The sequence below is a fragment of the Lampetra planeri genome, chromosome 31, assembly GCF_965212315.1.
Source record: "Lampetra planeri chromosome 31, kcLamPlan1.2.h2, whole genome shotgun sequence".
Classification (NCBI taxonomy): Eukaryota; Metazoa; Chordata; class Hyperoartia; order Petromyzontiformes; family Petromyzontidae; genus Lampetra; species Lampetra planeri.
The window spans coordinates 5,390,211-5,410,274 of record NC_136137.1 but is presented as its reverse complement, the minus strand read 5'-3'; the positions used below and the strand labels follow the sequence as shown (position 1 = coordinate 5,410,274).

At 53.0% G+C, this 20,064-nt stretch overlaps 1 protein-coding gene and 1 long non-coding RNA gene across 2 annotated transcripts in view; one reads left to right on the top strand and one right to left on the bottom strand.

Moving 5' to 3' along the window:
• The window catches only part of LOC144729134 (uncharacterized), a 350,979-nt gene that overhangs the window by 239,658 nt on the left and 91,257 nt on the right, over positions 1-20,064 (bottom strand). The gene's annotated exons all lie outside the window — the stretch shown is intronic.
• The window catches only part of LOC144729133 (cyclic AMP-responsive element-binding protein 5-like), a 125,976-nt gene that overhangs the window by 31,863 nt on the left and 74,049 nt on the right, over positions 1-20,064 (top strand). Inside the window, exons 2-3 of the mRNA XM_078609091.1 lie at positions 212-370; positions 9,124-9,231. Coding sequence (XP_078465217.1) covers positions 224-370; positions 9,124-9,231 — 255 coding nt within the window. The 5' untranslated portion in view covers positions 212-223. The remainder of the gene's footprint in view (positions 1-211; positions 371-9,123; positions 9,232-20,064) is intronic.

Here is a 20,064-nt window from a genome sequence, read left to right as displayed (position 1 = left end):
GCTACGGTTCGAGTAAAACGAACGCCGTGCACGAGACTCGGGCGGTGAAACGGGACCACCCGCCCCCTCCCCACCATGTGACCCTGCAACTTGCTCGACGTCGTCGGAACGGCAAAGGAGGGCGGGGCGGGGGGGGGGGAGGTAGCGGTGTCATTAGGGCTGCGGATGTTCATACGTGTCCTGGTGATCTTGTCTCCTCCCTGCTGCTCAGGCTGAGTGCGGCATGGACTACAGCCACAGCCCAGTGCCGGGCTCCCTGCCGGGGTACATGCACCTCCCCAACAGCCAGCCCATGGGCGGCGGGGGCGCGCCAGCTTCGGTGCACTCGGTCCACAGCAGCCCCGCCATGCCTCCGCACCACTCCATGCACGTAAGTACTCGCAAGGATGCGCGTGCATGCGTACGTACATACGTACGTACGTATTCGCGCGGTTACACTTCTGTCGCACCGCTGTTATGTACGTGGGCCAAACGTGCTCATCGGAGGTGCATGGGGGGGTAACGAAAAAAAAGCAGTTCTAAAGAAATGAGTTTGTCAATCCTAGGGGATTTAAAAGTGCATAGCTCCAAAGCGGCTCCCTAATATCGGCAGGAGGAAGAGCGTTCCAGACGGCCGCAGAAGCGCATCTGGAAGCGCGCGATGCGGTGACCGCTGCCTTTGTTCGATGATCAGTAGCCAAAATCCGCCGCTGCTACGAGGATGACCGGAAGATTCTGCCCCGCCTCCACCCCCTCCGTGTGTCGCCTGTAACAGACTGTTGGGGCGAGTGTTGTTAGCAAGTAGCACCTATGAAGGCCGGCACGATAGGTGGGGGTATTTGGGGGAGGTGTGGCCAGCACCAATCCCCCGGTCGTCCTTCTTTCCCAAGAACACAGCCGAGCGGCTAAAGTAGAGGTGGGGGAGGCACAGGATGGGGTTGGACAGCGCCGTCGTTATCAGGGTCCACAGGTCGTTGGGGACGGGGAGGTGTGGGGGTGGCACCAGGCGCGATACCAAGGCCGGTTCAGATAGCGCTCGCTCGCGTTGCGCTAACCGCTGCGCCACCGCTCCCCCCGCCTCTACGGTACACCCACACACACGTGCTTTTCAAAGGCATGCAGTGTGGGAGGGCACACGGCGTGAGCCAGGTGGCGAGCGGTGCGGCTAGCCGGCTCTGTGAGATCTAAGTGCACGTTGTAGGTGGTGGGGGCGACTCGCAGTGAGAGCCGTGTCCAGCTTGCCCCTTCACTCGCTGGCGACTGCACGAGGTGCTGGGGTTTTTCTTGTTTTAAATTGTCGCAAAAAAAAAATCACGATCTTAAGAATAGGTTTGGTACCCTTTCGGGCAATTAAACCGAAGTTTTGTTAAGACGTAGCAATAAAGCTCTTTTTCGCAGATCTCCCGTAGGGGCACGGGGTCAGAACGTTATGACGGACAGTAAAAAACAAAACACGATCGCAGTGCAAAGTAGAGAAAAGGTAAACACTTTTAGACAGCGGCTGAATGCGACCACATCTCAAGATGCGGCACAGACACCGAACCCCCCCCCCCCCAAACCTTCACCAACCGGTGTTGACCCGCGTGGTGAAGTATGGTCAATCGACACCCCCTCCCCCGCACCCCCACGGACCGACGCGGCGTAAAAAAGGCCTCGTCCATCAGTGGATTGACAAAAAGGAGACTGGAGATTGTTTTCTTCTCAGACGTAAGCACGTTCGTCCAGCAGCGCCTTTACAAAGGGGCTATGTTGTTGCTGCTGCACGACGGACACACTGGCGATCAAATAAAATGAATGATCGTTTCAAGTGCTTGAAGGCTCGACCTACACCGGGGGATGAAGGAGATTTCATCGGGCGTAACGGGCGGCCTCGTCCGGTTTTAGACGCTCCCCGTTCACGACGTCTGTATCACGCCGCCGACACGGACCGGCTTACGACGCAGAGGCTCGGTTGAACGACGCGTCTTCCGACGCGACTCCCGAACGCAACTGGAGCCGAGTGGGGCGTCCGCTTTCCGACGTGGCTTGGCGTGGAGCTTTTGGTTTTTCTCGAGCGTTTTTTTGGTGAATGATTTTCGTCTAAATTTCGATTTAAAGCTTCTTTCGTGACTGCAGGGATTCATCTTCTTGGTTCTTTCGGCAAAGTCACGTGGAAGGGAAATAATAAAAATAAACCATAAACAGGACCCTGCAGGGTGGGCTGGTAGGAATAATACTAATACCGGTACAGGGATATCGACCGGGTATAGAGGAGTTAAAAAGAAAATGATTTGTGCATGGGGGGTGAGCGATGACGTCCACACCCCCCTCCCCACTGACTCGCGCGCCCACAGAGCAATGATTGCAACAGGCGATGTCATTGGCTGCGCCGGATGTGACGGCCATCTTGTTTAGTTCATTTAGTTCACGGATCGCAGGGGGAGCGGGCGGCCATCTTGTCGGACAGACGGACGGCCTCGCGAAGCCTGTCGCAGTAGGCCTCGCGAAGCCTCCTGCACTAGGCCTCGCGAAGCCTCCTGCAGTAGGCCTCGTGAAGCCTTCTGCACTAGGCCTCGCGAAGCCTTCTCTGCAGTAGGCCTCGCGATGCCTTCTCTGCAGTAGGCCTCGCGAAGCCTGCCGCACTAGGCCTCGCGAAGCCTGCCGCACTAGGCCTCGCGAAGCCTGCTGCACTAGGCCTCGCGAAGCCTTCTCTGCAGTAGACCTAGCGAAGCCTTCTGCACTAGGCCTCGCGAAGCCTTCTCTGCAGTAGGCCTCGCGAAGCCTTCCCTGCAGTAGGCCTCGCGAAGCCTTCTCTGCAGTAGGCCTCGCGATGCCTTTTCTGCACTAGGCCTCGCGAAGCCTGCCGCACTAGGCCTCGCGCCGTGCTTTTCGTGCACAAATAAGGCGATTAAATGTATCTCGTCTCTGTGTTAATAAATGTATCTTGTCTCTGTGTTAAAAAAACGTGCTGCGTTTCAGTAAAGTAAATTTGAAGCGAAGTTTAAAGTTTCGCCGTGAGGCGCCGGAAGCGACGGCCATCTTCTTTAGTTCACAGATCGCAGGGGGAGCGGGCGGCCATCTTGTCGGACAGGGTCATGCCAAGTGTTTTCAGTAGGGGACACATTAATCTATTGGTGGTCTGGTCCACTTCGTTCCTACCAGTATAAAATACAATTCTCACGACGTTTCGGCCACAATGCAAGCAGCCGTCCTCAGGTGAAGAACAGGTCTGTCGGAAAGACAGCGTCTGTTTTTCACCTGAGGACGGCTGCTTGCGTTGTGGCCGAAACGTCGTGAGAATTGTATTTTATTATGTTTTATTTTTAATAGTTTATTATTTATTTTTATTATTTTATTATTTCCCTTGTACGTGACTTTACCGAAAGAACCAAGAAGATTTTAGTCTATTTGAAAACCTCGTTAAATACGGCCGATGAGAGTGACAAAACAAAGCAAAGCTTCGGCGCAAGTCACGTTTCCGCTGCTTCTACCATCCGCGGGGAAAATGGGGGTCTGGTTTACGACGACGGGGTTTCCAGGACCCACATCGTGACGTTGTAAAAGCGGGGGACCGCCTGTGTGTTTCACGTACACCGTGGGAATGCACGCACGCACGCACGCCCATGCCGCCAACGTCACAGTTGGCGGCCTCTTAATTCGCACGTTCGTAAGCGTCGGGGATGAGAGGACCGCATGTTAACGCTTGAAGCACTCTAACCATGGGTGAGAAATGCAGTTTCAGTTACACAACGATATGACAAACGCCTGTGACGACCGCACCAAAAAACGTTCTTATTTTCAAAGTCGAGTAAAAGCCGTCGGGGGGGGGGGGAGTGGGAAATAAGTTAAACCTCTGACATTACCTTTGCGGAAAAGGGACAAAATCGAATATGTTAAAGAGATGTAATATAAAATAGCAGCAAAACATTACGAAGGGATGGGGTTAGAATACAAAAATTGTCATAAACGCTTGGAAAACACAACAACAACAACAATCTAATTTCAAATGAGTAAAATAAGCCAATCGATAAAACATTTAAAAACATAAAATCCCCCAAAAAAGATCTTTTCGCGGAAAGCTGACGACAAAGAAAACCCGTTTGTATTTTAAACCAACACAACACTGCCATACTCACAACCAACACTGCCATACTCACAACCAACACTGCCATACTCACAACCAACACTGCAATACTCACAACCAACACTGCCATACTCACAGCCAACACTGCCAATACTCACAACCAACACTGCCATACTCACAACCAACACTGCCATACTCGCAACCAACACTGCCATACTCGCAACCAACACTGCCATACTCACAACCAACACTGCCATACTTCTAACCAACACTGCCATACTCGCAACCAACACTGCCATACTCGCAACCAACACTGCCATACTCACAACCAACACTGCCATACTCACAACCAACACTGCCATACTCACAACCAACACTGCCATACTCACAACCAACACAACACTGCCATACTCACAACCAACACAACACTGCCATACTCACAACCAACACTGCCATACTCACAACCAACACTGCCACACTCGCAACCAACACTGCCATACTCGCAACCAACACTGCCATACTCGCAACCAACACTGCCATACTCGCAACCAACACTGCCATACTCGCAACCAACACTGCCATACTCGCAACCAACACTGCCATACTCACAACCAACACTGCCATACTTACAACCAACACTGCCATACTCACAACCAACACTGCCATACTCACAACCAACACTGCCATACTCGCAACCAACACAACACTGCCACACTCGCAACCAACACTGCCATACTCACAACCAACACTGCCATACTCACAACCAACACTGCCATACTCACAACCAACACAACACTGCCATACTCACAACCAACACAACACTGCCACACTCGCAACCAACACTGCCATACTCACAACCAACACTGCCATACTCGCAACCAACACTGCCATACTCGCAACCAACACTGCCATACTCACAACCAACACTGCCATACTCACAACCAACACTGCCATACTCACAACCAACACAACACTGCCACACTCGCAACCAACACTGCCATACTCACAACCAACACAACACTGCCACACTCGCAACCAACACTGCCATACTCACAACCAACACTGCCATACTCACAACCAACACTGCCATACTCACAACCAACACTGCCATACTCACAACCAACACTGCCATACTCACAACCAACACTGCCATACTCGCAACCAACACAACACTGCCATACTCACAACCAACACTGCAATACTCACAACCAACACTGCCATACTCGCAACCAACACAACACTGCCATACTCGCAACCAACACTGCCATACTCGCAACCAACACTGCCATACTCACAACCAACACTGCCATACTCACAACCAACACTGCCATACTCGCAACCAACACTGCCAATAGCGGGGGCACCTTTGTACGGACAGCCAGAAGACTGATTGATTGTGGGGAGGGGGGGGTAGTCCTGCCAGTTTTGAAGGTGGCGGCCACTACAGCAGCAGCAGCTGCTGCTGCGTCTGCGTGCAGGGCAACCCACGTGCCCCTCCACACTGCACCCATTTGTTCAGTGGCACACGGCACGCGCGCGCACCTGCACAAGCAACGCGCCGTCGTCTCTGAAGCTGGCACGCATTAGGCGACCCACCCCGGCTAATGCGCACCACTTGCACACGGCATAAATAAATAAATAAACAAATCCCGAGAGCGCCCACAAAGACAAAGATCCCCCGTATAGCCTTTAACGGGCCGTCTGGCAGGGTGGGGGGGGCAAGCGCTGTGTCATGCGTTTAGCGCGAGTGGGCACGTGTGTGAACGGCCGGTGCGGGGAAGGTGGTGAGGTGTGATCGCCACCACGCCCCCCCCCCGGCCGCCTTTGTCTCCCCGGTGCTGATGTGTTATTGCACACCCACACCAGGTGCTGCCTTTTTAGGGCCGAGTCGACCTAGGGGGAAGGCCCCGGGAACTGTATATTTTTAATTTAACCCGCTTGCATACACACGCACGCATGTGCACACACACACAGAGCAAAGCAAATCGAGGTAAGGAGGGAAATTTATAAATAAACTGGGCGAGCCAACAGCCCGATACGGTGAAAACTACCGGCGTGAACGCGAGGCAAACACAAGGAGTTGACTTTGAGTGTTTTTTTTGGTCGCAATTTGATCTCGGGTCTCTCCTCGGGAAGAGGGCTCATAAATCACCGCGGTCTGAAATGTGCCATGTCCCGTCTCCTCCTGCGCCGAGACTTTGCGAGACGGGAGTCCGTTGCCTGCTGGAAAACGGCAGCCGCAGCAGCAGCAGCTACATCAGCAGCTACAGCAGCAGCAGCAGCTACAGCAGTGGCAGCAGCAGCCGCAGCAACAGCAGTAGCAGCAGCAGCTACAGCAGCAGCAGCAGCTACATCAGCAGCCGCAGCAGCAGCAGCAGCCGCAGCAGCAGCAGCCGCAGCTGCAGCAGCAGCCGCAGCTGCAGCAGCAGCAGCAGCCGCAGCAGCTACAGCAGCAACTTATGCAGTAGCAGCAGCCGCAGCAGCAGCTACAGCAGCAGCTACAGCAGGAGCAGCTACATCAGCAGCTACAGCAGCAGCTACATCAGCAGCTACAGCAGCAGCAGCAGCTACAGCAGCAGCTGCAGCAGCAGCTACATCAGCAGCTACAGCAGCAGCAGCAGCTACATCAGCAGCTACAGCAGCAGCTACATCAGCAGCTACAGCAGCAGCAGCAGCTACAGCAGCAGCTGCAGCAGCAGCAGCTACAGCAGCAGCTACAGCAGCGTCAAGAAAGCGGAGAGCGTCTGTGGTGCAGGGAAGGGAGAGGTGTTCTGGGATGTAGGAGGGGGGGGGGTAGGGGAGGGCAGCCGGGGCGGGGGGGGCTGGTAAAACGAGACACCTCTGAATTCTCCAAAGCGTAGCGTTTTGGGACCGCTCGTCGTAACAGGAAACCGATTTTTTTTCTTTAGGAGCTGTGAGCGAAGGGAAAAGTACGTAGCGCCCGCCCGCCCGCCCATCCGCGCTTTCGCTTAAACGCAACGGCGGACGCACGCGTCTCTCGCTGCGTTGGGTTTTTGGCCGGTCGTGCCCCACCAGCGGCCTCCCCGACTCTCCGCCGTCGTGGTGACATCATTCCGGGGGGGGGTGGTGGGGGTGGGGGGGTCGCGGTGACATCACCCGGAGTGTTCTAGAAACGCAATCGGCGGGGAGCGGCTTGGGCAGGGCACGGTCACGGGGAGAAGAGGGGAACCGACGACGGCCGGGGGATGGAACGCGGCGGCGACTGGACGGGGGACGGTCTCTCGCTCGAAGGGAGGAGGTGGAGCAGGTGCCGGGTGGATCGCAGCGTCTTAGCGAGCGGTGGCTGGCGCGGTAGCTTTTCATCCAGCGGTGGGATTGACCTTTTGCTGCTGCTGCTGATGATGATGATGGTGGTGGTAACCGAGTGTCGTTCGGCACGACGTCCGACGTTTTGCTCCAGCCGCTCGGAGCAGATGCGCCCGGCGGGTGGCGCGAAACGTCGGACATCGTACCAGAACGGTGCGCGCGGTACAGACTGATAACACATCGGAGAGCCCACATGCTGGTCTGAAGTGGCCCAAAGCCCCGCCCACTGCCACCCCCACCCGTCTCTGTAAGAGTATAACTATTCGCAATGCTTACAATTATTCCAGTCAAATATACTGAAGCTGAAGAAGCTTATATTTTACTTCCTGCCGTTAGTTGCGTGTTGTTTTTGCCAACGACGAGTTGCCACCTTCTCCAGTGCGGTCCCAAAAAAAAAAATCCGGAAGCGCAATTTCTCGGTGGGCGCTCCGTCTGCGATGGACGGGGCCGCGCTGCCGCTCTTACCGCAATTTGAAGTCCAACACGGGACCGGTTGGTCACCAGCTCTCGGTACAAATCAGAATCGGAATCTGTCGTGAATCGGAACCTTTATTTAGACCGCAGGGAGGCATCCAATGAGTCTATGAAGCTTTTTTATTTTTTATTTTTCAACAAGATGTCCAGTATGGGCGGGCTCGTCAGCGAGTTACAACAAAAACAAACAATGAAAAAAAAATAAACGATCGGAGCGCTAAATCAATTCCTGCCACCCGACCGAACGCAGAGGCCAATTTCTGGACTGTCCTGGTCACAGCTGGGCAGGTGTCAACCCGACTGTGAACGCCATCTTCATGAAGCCAGGTTCATGTTAACGAAGAACCGCATTCACAGCGCACTCGTGTCACGCGTTGTGTCTAATTGGGCAAGGTAGCGTGTTGAGTGCGGCTTCGTATGCCTGCGAGACCTGGAAAATTGAAAAACGACCGACTGGGACAAGATATTGGCGTTCGAAATGTACTGCTACAGAAGGATTACTGCACGTAAGCTAGACCCAAAGAGTGACCGGCGTAGAAGTGGGAAGAAAAAGGTGGCACATAGAAGAAGACCTGATGATGCAGGCAGTGACGAGAAGGAAACTGGGCACTATTTGTACGCATGTATATATATAGGATGGACAACGACAAGCAAATACAAAATGTGGTGTTTTTGTTGTTCCGAAAAATGGCAGGCACCAAAAAGAGAGGAAGACCTAACAGAGAACGGGTTGACAACGACATCGTAAGAGCTTGGTGCCAGAAAGATGTGGCCACTACTTGAGGATATTGGCGCACTACAAGACAGATGAGGGTGGAAACAAATGACGCAATGTGCAGTGGACTACCCATGGACCGTGATGATGATGGGGTTGGGGGATGGGACGGAGGGGTGGGGGGTGATGGGATAGGAGGGGGGATGGGATAGGGGGGTATTTAGGTGCGGGCCAACAGGAGTGCACATATTGCACAGTCGCGGCTCAATTATTGAATTGCTAAACCCGGCGATTTGGTGTCACGCCGTGCAATTAAACCCACAGCGGCACCACGTAGAGCGCACGCCGCTCCGGGCACAGGTGTTGTGGCGGTCGCGTGGCGGTCGCGTGGCGGTCGCGATCAAGAGAACCCCCCCAATTGTTGACGTTTGTGGGTTTGGAATGTTGATTCCCACCCCCCCTCCGCTATGGTCAGTCTCAGGGCTGCCAAGCGGGGATTAAAGCCGCGTTGGTTTTGACGTCGTTCGTACGAAGCTTTGCCCATTGTCGTCCCGCTGCGATGCAGATGAACCGAGGAGTGGGGATGATGCAGAACGTGCCGGGGATGCACGGCGCCCACATGAACTCTGCGTGCCCACCGACCCCTCCGCACAACCACTCCGAGGCCAAGATGGTGAGTGCCTTGCCCCGCGCCACCCCGCCCCCCCTCTCTCTCGTTCCCCTCCGCGATCGTCCGTCCTCCCTTCCTTACGGTCGACCGCGAAGCTTCATCTGCAATGGGGGGGGGGGGCGGACCGAGAGCTCCGTCTTGCAAGAAGCTTGGTCAAGTCTGGTGACCGTCGGCGGAATGTTGACCGGTTTTCCTTCAGCTGTTTCCTGCGACGACGCACACGCGCGCACGCACGCACGCACGTGCGGGGTGAGAGTGGGAGCAGTGTTGTATCGAGACTCATCGTACGTCGTTGTGTTTGTTTAAAGTTTGTTTAACGTTGTCTGTGTCGTGTTGCCCCCCCCCGTCTCCCCCGTGCCCCCCCCCCCCGTGCCCCCCCACCGCACCCCGCCGCTGGCACAAGTTCATAACGCAGCTGCGAAGGTCAGGGGGTTCTCGCCGCGTACGAGACTCGTGTGTGACTCGCTTGAAGGGTGTGCCGCGGGAACCAACGCGGAAATCAATTGGAAGGGAAAAGGGGCCGACGTGGCCATGGATTTAAGCGCCATGACCATGGGCCGTCGCCTGAAACGTCGCCGATCACATGTTTGTTTTTGTTCTTTCTCTTTGAAGGCCGCGGCGTTGTTGACGAGTGTGTGTCGCAGTTTTTTTTCTCTTTGTTACACGCGTTTGTGCACCATTTGCCAACGCAGCAGCAACAGCAGCATCGCCACCAAATGATTTGTTTAATTTAGACTCGGCGATGGCGGGGGGTGTATTATACGGGCTCCAAACCAGCTCGTCAGTGCGACCTTGACACTGGTCCTCTTGCCAACTAGACACTAACCCTACAAGTGTCTCGCTTTAGCTAGACTGACCCACGAACTCCTGGTAAGACAGGAGGGGCGTGGGTTCTATCCCGACCCTTGACGCCCGTTGTATATTTGGCGTTTGCGTGTCTCTCTTTCATCATCATCATCACGGTGGCTAGGGGATGTTAACTACCTCGCCTGGTATGCAGGAGGTCGTAGGTTCGATTCCAACCCTTGACGCCCGTTGTTTATTTGGAGTTTGCGTGTCTCTCTCTCATCATCATCATCACGGTGGCTAGGAGATGTTAACGACCTCGCCTAGTATGCAGGAGGTCGTCGGTTCGATCCCAACCCTGATGCCTGCTGCTCTCTCCCCCGTGGTCGCGTGGATTTTTCTCCAAGTCCTCCGGTTTTTCCCTTCCACGGTTAGCATCAACGTACGTTTAGGCTGCTGTAAATGTCCACGTGACAAGCCACTTTGTTGAGCTGTCATTTGTGGCCAGGTCGCCTCTGAAAAACTAGATACCAGCCATAAGTGCTAAGCCTGACCATACTAGCCAGCTGTAACCTCTATCCAACCAGACACACGCTGTCTGCCACTGGCGTTGGGTCGCCGCGTGCCATCCGCTACAACCACCGCTGCCCACAACGCCGTTGCACATGCATATGGGCATGTAGTGTGGGAGCGCATGAGTTGTCGTTCCAGCACGTGTAGGTGACCGGATGTACGGAGCTATGTCCGGCTCCCCAGTGTAATCGCGACTCCCACCTCTTCCACGAGGTTTGGCCTGCGCGGAAGAGTAGGCCAAGTAACCCCGCAACAACATTTACAATTCGAGTACCGTGACGTTTTGCCAGTAATTAGACCTAGCATCATCAGGTGACAGCCAGAGTTGATGATGCTCATTGTAAATGTTGTGGAATTACTCTCCAGCACACCGGTGTGCTGTACTCGTAACGAATTGGCATGTTTCTGTTTACGTGACAAACCTTACTAGTTGGCTGGGTCGGGTGGTGGCTGGTTAAACGACACATTTATATTTACACGATCTAACTCAAAAATATCTATCAAAGAGCGGGACTTTAAGTGCTTTCTCAACTGAATCCGATGAGCTACAAAGTTATTTTTCACAGATGTCCAGTACGATGCAATTCCGCCAGCAGCGGCGTGAGCAGGCAGTTGCGGGGCTGCCCCCCCCCAACCCCCGTGCCTCTCACGATCTCGTCACGCCCGAAAGCTTCTGTGCGGTCTACGAGAGTCCGAAGCGCCACGCTGGCCAAGTGCCCGCGGCATAGTGCAGCGCAACGATGCATTTTCCTTCCCACACCGTACGTAGCCCCCCCCCCCCCACTGGCAGCAGCCTATAACACCGGTTATGCACGGCGTTCGGCCATCTCTCGGCCCTGCTTGGCTTCCCTGAGGTCTTGACGGGATCGGGCGCCGCTTAGCGTGATTAGGTCGCAGAAAAACGGGGGTCAATAGGTTAATTTTATATATACTAGCTTATATACCCGGCGTTGCCCAGGCCAAAAAAATATTTCAAAACGACTCTTAAAAATCTAACAGCAGTGCGTACTGACTGTGGTGGTACCTGCTATCACTACAGTAGTACATGCTGACTCTATAGCAGTATGTATCGATTCTATAGCACAAAGTACTCGCCTGACAGTGGCGTGGTGAGGCCTAGTTCCGTGCAGAGCCTCCGGCCTCGCCTAGATTGTCCAGCCGGCCGAGGTGGCACCTTGGCAGGCTGGGGCTGGGCTGCTACCCCTGACCATCCCCCCCGCCCCAGCCACGATCTCCCCACCAGCGGGATTAAATTTACTGTTCGACAAAGGAGGAGGCTACTTGGCCAAATGTTGGTCGAGATAAAAAGAAAATCCGTCGTCATTTCTCGTGATTAATTATTTATACGTTTACTGAGAGCAAAGTTCGTCGGCTTGAACGTCAAGAGCTATCTTTTCACACACACAAAATAAATATATATATGTTTTCTATTAAAACGAACGGTTAAACTTTTGCACGAGTTGAAGTGTTAACCTCTCACGGCCCTGCCTGCCGCTCCTGTTGATGGCTGGGTGGCGAAAACCTTCATCGACGTGTTACAATTGTTTTACTTTCATCAACGGCGGTTGCAAATCTCGCCGTCATAATAAATACCGTTTTAAATACCCGTACGCCAGCTCCTCCCGCTCGCATCATGCGTGTACCGTTATTTTGGACAGTTTCCTACAACATTTATATTCTGCATAATCCTGGTTGTTTATTATTTTCTTGTTATTATTACTACAGCTTATTGTTATTCATTATGTATTCGCCATGTTTATACAATTACCCTGCTCGTGTCCTGTACAGCCCCTGTAAAACCCTCCCTCGCCTTGTAGTATGCTCATCCATTTTGGCCGGGTCACCATCGAAAAAGAGCCTCTCAGCTCCATGAGCCCAGAACAAACTGCACCGCAAGACCTGCCAGCTAAGATCCGTTCCCGGCTCACGGTCAACGTCGGTGACGATTGTTTATGCCCGACAGAGGTATCTGAAAGTCTTATTCGGCCCCTTAGCAAGGCAAAGTTATTCCACCTCTTGCACTCGCAGGAGTTTGAGATGAGTAATCTGCACGTTAACTCTGCGTTGAAAATGTGAGCAAAAAATATTTACCGTCGACGAACGTAAAAAGAGTAAATATTTTTAGAACAGAAAATAGCTTCAAGGATGTGCATCGAATTATCGATTCAAATAAATCCTTGCGCTTGCAGGCACGTGCATATCGCGTCGCGCGTGCGGACTATCGATTAATTTACAATCGCTGCTAATTATTGGCCGACAATTACAACAAAAACGATGCGCCGAAGGTTCTGCTTTGCGGAGCGGACAGAACTGAAACGCGAGCGAGGCACAAACAAAACTCCCAAAAATCGATGCAGACGAAACGCTGATCAACGAGACAATAAGCGAACCGCGGATTGTCGAGTGAAGTCTCGTCCGCCGCTGACCGTGACGATCCGTCGCTGTGTGGGGGGGGTCACGAAATTGTACAGATCCCAAAATACCAAGGCTTCGTTGTTATTTATTTTGAAAGTAGTTAATCCGGGACGGCGCTCTAAGCTAATTCCTGCACTCACTGTGTCCAGGTCATTTGAGACACTCAACAAAACACCCCAATCCGTTCCCGTCTGCCTCCTCTATCCCATTTTCAAATAGATTCGCAAAACCGCCCCGAGTTTCTAATCCACTTCCCTGGCCGTTCCATTCACCCTGCCGCTGCCACCGCGTCGCCCGAGCCCGCCTTGTTTGACGAACGCGTTACGTTGTTGACCTAACAAAGGCGGGGGGGGGGACATCCCTCGTGTCGTCCGTCACCCGTTGGTGCCTTCGTTTGAAGCCACAGCGAGCTGAAGGCCTAAAAGCATCGGACAGTTCCACCTGTCGCAGGCTGCTGAGAATACTTCGAGAGTTGAAACTCGTAATGATAATAATCGTCGTCGTCGTGATTAAGGCCGTGTTGATGTAGGAAGGAGGGCGGGCAAATTTGAAAAAAAGAAATCCGCACAACAAAATCATTCACGCGCAAAACTGGAGGAACGTCAACAACATTTTAAGCTGGCGCGGGAGGGTGGGGAAAATATTAATTAAAATAACTCTGTACTTGCGTAACGTCTCCGTCGTGTTGCGGACTCGTCACGCGTGTCACGGGCGACCCGTTGTTGCTCGTGACACGTGTGACTGACCGTGCCAACATCAGCGCGGGCTGACAGCGGATTGAGCAAGGGGTGGGGTAGCGGGGGGCGGCAACGCCTTCCACTTGAGACAATTTATCGACCCACATTTTGGCCGTTCGGTTTAAAACGTTACACCCAGAACGTTTGGCGAACACCGCCGTAATTGTGGCAAACGTGATTTTTTTTCTTCCGATAATCGAGGTTTGTGTTTTTTTGGGTTAGATCGCGTGAATATATAAATGTGTCGTTAAACCCGCCACCACCCGACAACTAGTAAGGGTTGTCACGTAAACAGAACGTGCAAATTACTTTATTTTATCTCCGCCTGATGAAGACCGCTTGTGTTGCGATCGAAGCGGCATGGGTTTTTTGCTTTTATTATTTCAAATTAATTATTTTTATCTTATTTTTAATATTTAAGGTTTATTTTATTTCTTTTATCATTATTTTACATTTTTTTCTATTTACGTGACTTTACCGAAAGAAGCAAGAATATGCAAATTCCCGTTTAGAGCGAGATATCCCGGTGAATTACTCGCTGTGAAGAAGGGCCACTGCCCGGAACGTCGCCTATTTTGAAAAAATAACTTTTTGTTTACTCTTAAAGCTGCGCAACGTTATTGACGGACGTGTTGAGCGCAGCGGCGGCGGTGGCGGCGGCGGCAGTAGCATCACCAAAACATTTTAGTTTACCGGCGAATTGCGATTGAGTTTACATCCGTAAATGGTGTAACGGTTTGTGTGCAGCGCGCTGGAGTTGCGAGCCCAGAGGTCGGCCGGTTCGATTCCACGTCGAAGCAACGGGTGGGTGGGGGGGAGGGCGGTGGGGTTCTTAATACTTCGTGCCGCCCGCCTCTTCTCGTCGTGGTCGAGTGGATTTTTCTCCGGGGCTCCACATTTTAGAATCAACGTTTTTGTGCGTTCGGTGTTTAGCCGCTGCTATAGATTTCCACGTGGCGATAAGCTATCGTCTGTGATTAGCCAGGTCACTTTTGAAAAAGAGCTACATAGCTCAGTGGGGCCTTACCTGGTAAAATAAAAATAGTTTAGTCTTAGAGAGTTCGTGTCCACTTCCTCCTTTCTCCTCCCTCCTCCTCCCTCTTTCTCCTTCCTCCCCCTCCCCCCCCATCTTTCCCTCCTCCACCGTTGAAGGAGCCACAGGGCCACGGTGATTCACCGCGTGGCAATGAGCAGCGGTAATAATCCGCACGTGGACTTTGCGGACGCAAAAACGTTCATGTGCATTGACGACCGTCTCCAGGAAAACATTGCTTGTGGTGTGGGTGAACTCTCCGTGGAGTTGCACTCCAAACAAACCCGAGTCTTGGCCCGGGTTTTGCTTTTTTGTTGAGAGCTCAGAAGAACGTGTTTTCAATTGAACCTGCGCTTTGCGGGTTTTATTCTGTCCTCCGCTCTCGCTCTCACTCTCGCTCGCTCTCGTTCACTGTCAAGGCTCAAATCAAACGTGTACCTTTCAACGCAAGAAGACTGGCAACTGTGCAGGAAATCATAACCACATTGCTTGCCGGCATTTACAGCGAGTGATCGTGTACGTTTCAGGAAGGTTGATTGACGCGCGATCAGTCGCTCCGGCAAAGTCGTCCACCCCCCCCCCTGTCTTTCCCCGCCCCCCCCACCTCCACCTGCCCCCCCCCACCTCCATCTGCCCCCCCGCCCCCCCCGCCCCCCTCGCCCCCCCAGCTCCGTGAAGCGAATTTGCTTTCGGTTGATATCGCACGGGGACGCGATGTCGTGATCGCTCCACTGTTGGATAAGAGGCCTCCGCAACCCACTGCCACCTCCCGCACACACTGCAACAGCAATCACGAAGCCCACACAATGCCTCGGTTCGCCGAACGAAAAACACGTTCATGAGCGCGCGATGCGTGCGGGTGACCGTCTTTTATTCACCGGTTAGCCGAGAGGCGCTGCCGCGAGGGACCGTTTGTCGTAGACTCCTCCACGGGTGGAAGCGAAGCGGCAGGCTGTGCGCGAGCGCACGGCTAAGGTTGCCCCGGGGTGAAGCGGCGGAATCGAGTGCCACTTTCCAATGGAAGGGGTCCCTCCCTGGCCAAGTTGATGGCTTGACAGGGAATTGAAATTCCGCTGCCCACAGCTGCAAAACGAAGTCGCGGAACTTTGCCGCAGCACGTGCTGTGCCAGGAGAGAGAAGCGGGGCTTTCGCGATCCCCGCGGCAATATTTGAGAGAGCGCGACACCCCCTTTGCCCATCCACTGCTGGGTGAATGCCTCGCCATGCCACTGCCACCTCCGCACGGTAACGCCGATGCAGACGGCAACTGTATTTAGCAACCAGCCCCTCGGTCAATCCAACGGTTTGGACGTATTCGGGGCCTCCGCGCTCCGTGTTCGTCAGTGGGGCTTTGTTTGGCCATACTTCACCACGCTGGTCCCGTGCTCGTCGGTGAAGGGCGCGTCCCCGGACTGGTGTGGATGTCAGTCGCTCACAGTGCAGCGTGCTAAACACTGCGCTGCCACTCAACGCCTTGTAATCTTTCTTCTTCTTGGTTCTTTCGGTAAAGTCACGTAGAAGGGAAATAATAAAATAATAAAAAGAAAACATATTTTATTATTTCCCTTCTACGTGACTTTACCGAAAGAACCAAGAAGATGAATCCCTGCAGTCACGAAAGCTTTAAATCGAAATTGTAATTTTTCGTGACAAACGATATAATTGTCCAAATTCTAATTGGACAACTATGTAAATGTTAGAAATCTCACAATTAATTCGGCTGGACGTCGTCGTGGGGTTTGGCGAAGGAAACCGGTCTCTGTGTCACGCACGACTGATGTGAGCCATAGCCAGGAATCCAACTCGGGTGGTTGGGTTAATAGTGCAGCGTGCTGCCCACCGCACCCCCACCGCACCCCCTATGCGGTTGTATGTTGTAAACCCATTCCCTTTCCGATGACGTACGTGTACGTCAACTAAAATAAAATAACTTTATCGGTACCGAGGCTCTCACAAGTGCATTGTCTTTGTGCTGTTCGCCTTTTGGCGTCCTCTGGTCTAACACTGTTTGAGACGAGGCTCTAAGGAAAGCTGTCTCTGGTGTGGACCAATCAGTTTCAAAGACAATGCATATAATATCAGAGCATGTTTTTGTTTGCATGTTCACCACAAGTATATGTGGTTAATACAGACATATATCCTTGAAAACGATTTCAGTGTGGTGTTTTAATATCTTAACGCAACTGTTGTATTGCCAGAAATGGTAAAAATCTTGATTTGAAGCTTTCGTTACTGCAGGAATCCACACTCTTTGCTTCTTTCTGTAAAGTCACGTTGGTATAAAATAAGGGTAAAACCTATTATTTTGGCATGTGGCACAGTTTGGCGCCAGCTTGGGTAGAGTGTGGTCACGTCGCTGCAGTTCTCTGTGGTGAGTAGCAATGTCTTAGAAAACGACGGCTCTGCGCGCCTCTAAATCAAGTTCACGCTGAGCCGCTTCCGCGTTCTGAGGATCGGCAGTGAACGGGAACCACCCTGCAACCCTGTAACGCATGGACCCACGATCTCGATCACTTGTGGTGGGGGAAGAGACACTAAAAGAACCGTGAGCTCACCCGCACGTGTGCATTATGTGCGTAAGCTAGGGGAAGGCTATTATTGTACATGTGCGAGTATTGTTATTTTCCCATTGAAACGACAATGGGTTTATTTATTTTTTCTCTCCCAAAAAGGAAAATAATATCAACAGCGCCGGAGTGTGTACCGTCGACAACGGACAGCCGGCCGCGTGGCTCGGCGGTAGAGCAAGCGGCTCGCAAACCGCGTTTGGGGGTGGGGGTTAACTCGGGCCCATCATCACCCTGTAGGGTCGATAAAACAAGTAGAGTGCCGCTTTGTGAACTCAAGAAAATCGCTGGCTGCAACCGCATTTGCAAATGTGATTTGTGACGTTGGTGTGTGTTGTTGTCTTGGTGTGGTCAGCTGGCATTAAATTTTGAAAAATCGGCCGGAATTTATGCAAATTGTACTCGTATATTTCAAATATGTTTTATATTTATTTATTTTTCGTGGCTTGATCACTTTTTCTATTTTCCACGCCTGTCGTTTTTTTTATATTGTTGTTGTGACTGTGAAAAAAGAGCTTAATAACTCATCAGATTCGTCCGGTCTCAATAATCATTCTTATTCTGGCTGGCGGTGTTGACTCGGCCCATCATCCTTCCCTCCTAGGGGTGGGTAAAATGAGTTACCTACCTCGCGGAGAAGTCAACAGCGGTTTGTGCGTCTTATGGATAATCTCACCCTCTTCCCACCCCCCCACCATGTGAATGTGGAACTTCCACCACTGGCTCTGCAGGGCTGCAGCTAACCGCAGAGTCCAGGTAGGGGAGGCGGGGGGGGGGGAGCACCAATTCCTCAACGCCGCTCACTCCAGCAGGAGAAAGTCACGTGACTGCAGACCCCCTGCAGACCCCCTGCGCTCAATCGCCAGCCGTGCATTTTCCATATGTGGCAGCAGCAGAAGCCCGGGGGGGGGGGGGGGGGTGAGGATTTTGTTGTTGTCAGGAGCAGGTGGAGGCCGGATGAGAATGGAGCGGAATTAACAATTGACGAAATGGAACCGGACGAAAAAAAAACGGTGTCAGAAATATTTATTTATTAATAATAAAAAAGATGTGTGTCGGCGGTTGGGCGCGGCGATTTTCGGAGAAGACCGTGCGGACAGCAACGGGGGTGGGGGGGGGTGGTGGCCGCTGAAGCATTTTTAATGAAGCGTGACCGGTGTGGCATTCGGTCTGCTGAGCTCATACTTGGCCCCAACGCTCGCAGTGTCCGCTCCACGTGGACGCGCGCGCGTGAATGAATGAACGAACGGGGAGCGGCGGCGGAGGCGGCCGTAGCGGGTCAACCTCGCTGCGCTCCCGGCACGGCGACCCGAGTTCGATTCCCGTTCGCGTGGCAAACGCCGGCGACGATTGTCTGAACACGGTCTCGGCCCTCCCCTAGGTCGACTCAGCCTCTCGTGCGGTGTTGTAAGCATCGCCGGCTGGGGGAGACAAAGGCGGCCGGGCGTGGTGCTGGCCACCCCCACCTCCCCCCCCCCCCCTCTCGTGTGCCGCGTCGGCCTTCATAGGCGCTGCTCGCTAACGGCAGCGCTTGTCTGAACAGTCCGTTGAAGGCTATGCTGGGGGGGCCTTTGTCTTTGTGTGCGTGTTGTATGGGTGACGCACTGCACGTCCCAAGTTTTCTCTCTCAAAACACTGCCCCTGTGCCCACGCGTGGGGGGAAGGGAGGGGCCGGGGGGGGGGGTGACATCATCATAGCTCTGCACGAGCCATTTTTTTTCTCTTCCTCCTCCTAAGGCCCCCATTAAAATAACGAACACGATAACAAAGACAAAGATCACCCGTGTAGCCTACACAGACTGTCGGGGCAAGTGCTGTTAGCGAGCATCTATTTCAAGGCACGGCAAACTAAGGGGGTCGGTGGGGCGACACCACGCCCGGCCGCCTTTGTCTCCCCAGTAGCGATGCTTACACACCACGCACTAATTTGAGGCCGAGTCGACCTAGGGGAGGCCCAGGACCGGTTCAGATAATCGTCACTGGTGTTGGCCGTGTGAGCAGGAATCGAACTCGGGTCGCCAGGTTCATAGCGCAGCGTAGCACTAATCGCTGCACCACCGCTCCCCACTATAACGAAATGTAACGCGTTTATTAAATTGAGCAATGTTAAACGAATTTGGGAAAAGGGATGGATGAGTGGAGCAGAGCGAGGGAATAATCGGAGAGAGAGCGATGAGGTGACCTGTATTGTGGTGAGTAAGTGGGTGAGGTGCGTGCGTGCCTCGTTGTTATTGTGAGTGTGGTGGTGGTTGAACAACTTGTGGATGATGAGACGAACGAATCAAGTCAGACGAGCCCTCGACATGAACTCTCTTTTAAACTATTTTTTCCTTTACCAGGTAAGACCCCACTGAGCCTTATAGCTCTTTTTCAGAAGCGACCTGCCCATAACTCAACAAAGTGGCTTGTGGAAATGTATAGCATCCAAACGCTCTAAACGCATCGTGATTCTAAATACGGAGGGAAAAACCCGCAGGACCCGGAGGAGAAAATCCACTTGACCACGGGGAAAGTGACACGCAAACTCCAAATATAACAACTGGCGTCAGGGTGGGGATCGAACTCGCGACCTCCTGCATACCGGGCGAGGCAGTTAACATCTCGCCGCTGTGGCGATCCCATAGTTGGAAGGATCAACGGGTGAAGTTCACGGGAACGGTAACAATGGCAGTCGCGATACGAGACTGATGAGGAGGCAACTGACCGCCAGTGAGCGAACAACTGG